The 6,284-nt window shown below is 45.8% G+C and overlaps 1 protein-coding gene across 2 annotated transcripts in view; it reads right to left on the bottom strand.

The window, feature by feature from the left end:
• Positions 1-539: 539 nt before the first annotated feature.
• The window catches only part of LOC118782378 (RNA polymerase II elongation factor ELL2-like), a 38,902-nt gene continuing 33,157 nt past the window's right edge, over positions 540-6,284 (bottom strand). Inside the window, exons 7-12 of one of the 2 annotated variants that reach the window (XM_036535704.1) lie at positions 6,091-6,205; positions 5,154-5,589; positions 3,959-4,022; positions 2,737-2,908; positions 2,484-2,528; positions 540-1,904 (exon numbers count right to left, since the gene is read on the bottom strand). In XM_036535704.1, the coding sequence (XP_036391597.1) occupies positions 1,794-1,904; positions 2,484-2,528; positions 2,737-2,908; positions 3,959-4,022; positions 5,154-5,589; positions 6,091-6,205 (943 nt within the window). In that variant the 3' untranslated portion in view covers positions 540-1,793. Of the gene's footprint in view, positions 1,905-2,483; positions 2,529-2,634; positions 2,909-3,958; positions 4,023-5,153; positions 5,590-6,090; positions 6,206-6,284 lie in introns of both variants that reach the window. The other variant, XM_036535703.1, reaches the window with a different exon arrangement.

A 6,284-nucleotide genomic window follows, 5' to 3' on the forward strand; every position in this document is an offset into this window, starting at 1 on the left:
ATGAAACCATCTGTCCCCCTTCCCCTTGTCTAGCTGTGGAGGTGGATCAGGGCTGGCACAAGCTGGACCCACAGTTAGTTGGCCCAGAACAGGACCTGGATTCAACTGGATTACCTACAAGCAGACTCAACCTGGATCCAGCTCTGCAGTGGAAAAGAGGACTAATGAGCCAGCCTGGTTCCAGCTCGATAATGGGAATAGGGTATTATTATCCAGCCTGGTTCCAGCTCTACAGTGGGAAAGGAGTATTATGAGCCAGCTTGGTTCCAGCCCTATAATAGATAACGGGTATTACAAGACTAGTGTCTGTGACTCTTTTTCAGCTACATTATTATATCGTGCAGAAGCGCAGCTGAATTCATCAAATGCAGAACTTGAATGCGACCATTTCAAGCTGCAGAGTGCAGGCTACATTTTGCAACTCTGCATTGATCAGTGCATTTAACAGGGATCAGCTTTCCCTCACGATTCAAACATCGTTAATCGCTTCCTTCCACTTTCACTGTTGGAGATGATGCTTCCTCAGGCTTCCACCGGGATAGGAAAAGGAGGCCTCCCACACAGCCAATAACACGCACTCCTCATATTACTGAGTTTTGCTGAAATTGCGCCATTGAATGTCCTGCAGCTTTGGACCTAGAATGTCCTGTTGTTCAGTATAAATGTTGTCTGTTTAGACGGCCCGCTTCCATTCACGTCTGTTCCAAACAAAACTCTGGACACCCAGGACTGGCTAATCACTGGTATTCATGTTTCTGAAACACAATGAGAGATTCCACCTGTGACGCACGAGTCACAGCCCTGTTTTTAATTTTTTTTTTTTCCCTGCAACACAACAAACTCTGATCACTCTTTGTGCTTTCAGACAGAAAGGAACCGTCTCTCTTGCAATTGCCATGGTGCACTGGACACGTTTAAGACTGATCTGTATGAATTAAGGACGCAACATAAAACTGACTGCCAGCTGTTGCTTCTGATGTCAATTCATCATGAGCGTTTGTGACAAATTCTTGTTGAACTGATAATTTAAATTGTATTATGGTTCAAGCCGCAGCGGCCTGCTGCTCATGCTCAATGTTATCTTTGGTAAAGACAAAGGCAGCTCCCTCTGCTCAACCTCACTTCCTGTTTCCACAGGAAGTTCAATACCTTGGCCACTACCACTGATTTCCCCATATAGATGTCACTGGGCAGTGGGCAGTAGAGTCCAGATTTGAAAAATGACCCCATTGCCAGACTGATTGCAGGACTCATGCTGTAGTTTCAAAGTTTCCCCAAATGCTCTGTAGTGATTCAAAACCAGTTCATCGTTTCACATTTACACTGTTCGTTCACAAACCTTCCACGAAAACAAGAAATAATCCAACGCCTCTCCCCTCCTTCCTTTCAGCTGCCTGATATGTCGCTATGTTCAGCATGAAAATTCTCTGAGCACTGTGCCTGTTTTTTTACCCATGTGAAAAAGGATTTTGGATGATGTTGCCACAGAAACACAAAAATGTGGCAAATTATATCAGATGCAGAACACTCTCTTGAAATTTTATCTGACACAGAACACTCCTTCCATAACCATGGAAACTGCAACAATAAAGAGCCGGAACCAATCACGAGTCACTGGTCACTGTCCACTCCTAAATACATGACAGCATCGAACCTGCATCACCTCAGCACAGAAACAAGAATAGAGCTGGAAAAAGCCATTTAGTGTGTGCTGCTTTCAGAGTCCATTCACAGCTACGAGAACCTTGCTGCAGAGCCTTTTGGTCCCTCCAGAGCCACAGGTGATGCCAGCACTACAAAGTTGCCTGTTTCCGGTCGAAGTCCGCGACGAGGCTTTTGATGTGCGACAGTTTCTGATGCAGATATTCACAGCGCCTCTTCTCCTCCCGATAATGAGGAAACTTCTGTAGAGACAGGTATAGAGGAGTCAGGCAGCCCAGAATCTAATCCTACCTTACACTAAGCGACTGCAGACATGTCAAGGATGAGAAAAGAACACATTTCCTCATCATCAGTGCAGAAATGCAGATTCAACCTCATCAAGAGTATGTTACTCATTCAGGATAGAAAAAAAGCTAAAGCTACTGACACAGACACAGGAGACTGGATCTGTGACAAAACAGAACCCAGGGAAAGTGTTGGACATACTAAGCATGGCTATAACAGGCTTCTGAAGGTGAACTTTGGTTCCATGAATTCCACCTTAGAGCAAATGTTGCACAGTTATCTTAAATGCCGTTTGGCACGAAATAGTTGTGGCTAAGAAGCTTTTCCCAGAGTGGAACCATATGCTTCACTAATTTGAAGTTATGTCCAGACAATTTGCCTGTCATTGTTTAAGATTGTGACTATACATGCAAAAAGACCATTTTAAAATTCAGCTACTTTTTCAGAGCCCAGCGGCAGCTACTCTTGGCAAATTTGAATTAGTTGCCACCTTGTTGTTAGGAAGCTGCGGTTTCACTGCAAATCCTCTTCCTTACCTTTTTATACTTGTTGTACTTGTCTATTATTTGCTCCTCCATAAGCTGTAAGAGAAATCAAATCATGATTTCAGACACAAAGCGAGGCGATCCACAGCTGCACGAGGCAGGTATTCATAAACGGAGGCAGCGGCCACTCAAATACGCTCACATCCAAGCTAAACAAACGATGACACAACAGAGCACACAGTTCCTGCAGCAGCGCCCGATGTCTCTGTCCCCACTGAGCCAACGGCAGCCAAGCTTCCTGCACCTTGTACTCCTTTGTTCCCGAGGAGATGGTCTTTATTTTGGCGCTCAGCTGGACAAATATCTCAGTGACGCTGCTGATTCGGGAGTGCAGCTCCCTGTACTCATCGTACTCAGCGCAGAAGTCCTCCTTGTACCTCTGCCGCTGCTCCAAAGCAGTTATGGGACCGTACACTCTGTGTGGGGGGGGGAACACACCAATTACCACTACGCACATACAAGAGTACAGCTTTAATTGTCAGTATGGTGTAAAGTTTGCAGGTGAAATGAAAACAGGAACGTTAAGCCCATACAGACGATGGTACTGTTTGTAACTTCTTTTCTCCTTTTCATTTTCAGACATATATTTTTTTTATCACGTCTGGTTGGTAGCTACTTTATAACAGTTGGTGAAGTTACAGTTTTACAGCTGGTAAAACTGCACTTATTTTTCTTGCCTACAGGTGGCGATGCAGATTGATAAACCAAAAGCCCATGGATTTTTATGAAAGTAATGTAACAGCAAGATGTGTTCTCAAGATGTAAAATCTAAGACATTAGATCATCTGTTTTCCTTTTCCCAGCCTTTCTCAATCTCATTCCACACTGTGTATGTGAAAGTTGGCTTCTTTATTGGAATGGCATAGCCTACCATCAATTTTTCCAATTGGCTTTGAATATATTTAGTATGAACCCAAACCACTGCTTTGAATCAGTTCCATTTCAACAATAAAAGGGGTGAAAATGGCTCAGCTATTGAATATGAAATAAAAACCATCTTTAAGTACAGACAATACCTGGAGATGCAGCAAACTACAGTTAGGTGGTCCAGTAATAAAATTCAAGGGGAAAACTCAGGGATAGGTTTTTGGTTGGACATACCAAGTGTAAAGGCCATTGACTTGGTGTTTGATGAGTCACACTTAATGTAAGTTTCTCTGGGGTTTATCTTCAAATACTGATTTCTTCCAGACAGCTCAATATTATGGTCTATGAGGTTTATGCTGTACAAGTTAGTAAGTATCAATAACAAATCGATAAGTGCGAGAAGCAGAAGAGCCCTGGGTTTTCTTGAAAGCCCTGGGTTTTCTTGAAAGTCCATTTTGAGCATATCTGAAAAGTCTGCTGAGGGTCTTCTGTAAACCACACATCAATTTTTTTTTACGTGCATTCACCTGAAAACCACAGGAACCCTGATGTGATGTTGGGTAAACTGGGAGAGATACGCAGAGTGAGTTTGTACTCACAGTATGTAGTCAGGTACCTCTGCAGGGGGTGGCGAAGTGACAGGTGTCTTTGCACCCTCCTGCCCTACGGACAGACAGACAGACAGACAGACAGACAGAGACGCAGCATGACGGTAGGTCCCACCTGCGCAGACGCACCTGTGTGCCCCGTGTGTGCCCTGTGTGTGCCCAGGCGGCCCGTGACTGCGAGCCTCCCGACAGGGGTGCATGGATAGATGCCACCAGGAGAACCCTACACCTGGTCACAACGAAGCACTGATGCTGTTACTGCGTCAATCATCAACGATCCCCATATGCAGGGGGATTAACTGATACCCGGCACGAAGCACACACCTCTGCACACACAGAGATCATCTGAAGCCAGCTAGAACAGCATGTTCAGGCCAGTGTTCGTTTAAAAAAAAAAACAACAACGATACGACAGACAGAGAAAGCCAAGCTGGAATTAAAATGTTCTGCATTTTGTTGCAGTTTTTGCAGAATAGGTTTCCTGTCTGAGGTGAAACCAAATCAAGCGCTCACATCTAGCCACTGTCTGTAATTCACTATTTGTCTTTCAAAGTGTTTGAGAAAACGCAGAGACAGACAGTGTTTTGGCAGCCCAGACTGGACAGAAACGTTTCCTCACAACAGTTTACACTGCATGAGAAGATAAGAAAACTAACAATGAAAAACCTGTGCATTCTTCAGAGCAAAGTTGTTCAGAATAAAACTGCTAACTGTTTTTACATAGTCATACCACAAAAGGAGTGGGTCACAATTCCCTAATGTTCTTTTCCCCACTTTAGAGCTACACCCTGGCTGGCTCATTATACCCCTTTCCCACTCTAGAACTGGAACCAGGCTGATTCATTATAGCCCTTTTCCACTGTAGAGCTGGAACCAGGCTGGCTCATTATAATTATACCCCTTTCCCACTGTAGAGCTAGAACCAGGCTGACCCATTATAGCCCTTTTCCATCATAGAGCTGTAACCAGGTTGGCAAATTATACGTTTATACGCATACAATACGTTCATGTATTCTTCACAAACTGTTAAAAGACGGCAAAATGTTATTGTACATTTGGAATGCAGGCTGGAAGCTTACCTATGGCATAGAAAAAGGGCACATCTAATCTAAGTTCCTGAGAATCACAGAACACAGCTGTGGTTGCCATGTATGATAACCATGCAGAGAACAGAACAGCATCTTACTGTCACGCGTTTCCACGTTGGGCTTGAGGTCAGGATGAGCCTCCACCGACTCGCCCTTCCCATCGTCTTTCAACCGCTCCCTCTCCTTCTCCATCTGCTTCTTGGCTTTCTTCTTCTTGTGCTGGCTGTCAGCAAGCTGCTCGTCAGTGCAGACGGCGGGTTCAGTGCGGGGAGGCATGGGGCCAGCCTGCAGGGGGAGCTGCGCTGTCCTTGGCACATCAGTGGAGCTTGTGCTGGGCTGAGGGGGAGGATTGTCGTTCTGGCTACCCAGCCGGCTATCCCCGGTCTTCTGACTCGCATCTTTGACGTGTAAACTGGTGGCGGCAGGGGAAGGGGTGCTGTTGGGGAGGGGCCCTGAGCCTGGGGTCTGGGCCGATACTCTTGGTTTCTTCTTGTCAGCTCGGCTTTGCAGTGGGACAGGGGGTGCCGGCCGTTTCTGATTGAGGGAGAGGTGAAGAGAAAGGAGGAGAGGAGAGGAGAGAGGAAAGGAGGAGAGAGAGAGAGGAGACGGAAGAGAGGAAAGAGTTGTGTAATGCAAAGGAGAGGAGAGGAAGGAAGATTTCATGTTTACACAGATACAGTTACTGACCTGGAGGTCCTTTCAACTGCAGTAACAGATCAGGGGGCCTGCTGGCCCTTGAAAAAACATGGGACTGACTCCAGCACATGTGGGATAAAAAGCAGATGGCGTCACGCCAAGGCCGCCTCCAATGGAGCTGTTTCTCATTCCTCATTTATTCAATACGACATTTCAGCTGCACATTTCTCCCCAGCTGATAAGATCATAAACCACACAGATGTTCGCCCGATTGACAGACATATGACTCAAGCTCCACTTTACATCTGTGGCTGTCCTTCTCATGCCTCTGTGACACCTTGTCTGAAAAATAAACTTTGCCTGTTTAGAGTAGCAAAGCTGAAGGAGCGGGACACCTACCACAACCTGGTTCTTCCCTGGGATGAAATATGACGTAGAAGGCTCTGTGGGTTCCTGCAGGGAAGGGTTCGACAGGAAACTCTTTGATTGGCAGCTGTTGAGGGGCTGTGTCTTCCTGGTTTGGGTGTGGGGTGGTGGGGAAAGAAATCAATATGCCAGTCCTAAACTTTTGCCAGCTCCTTCAAACTCCACAA

The sequence above is a fragment of the Megalops cyprinoides genome, chromosome 8, assembly GCF_013368585.1.
Source record: "Megalops cyprinoides isolate fMegCyp1 chromosome 8, fMegCyp1.pri, whole genome shotgun sequence".
In the NCBI taxonomy this organism is placed as follows: Eukaryota; Metazoa; Chordata; class Actinopteri; order Elopiformes; family Megalopidae; genus Megalops; species Megalops cyprinoides.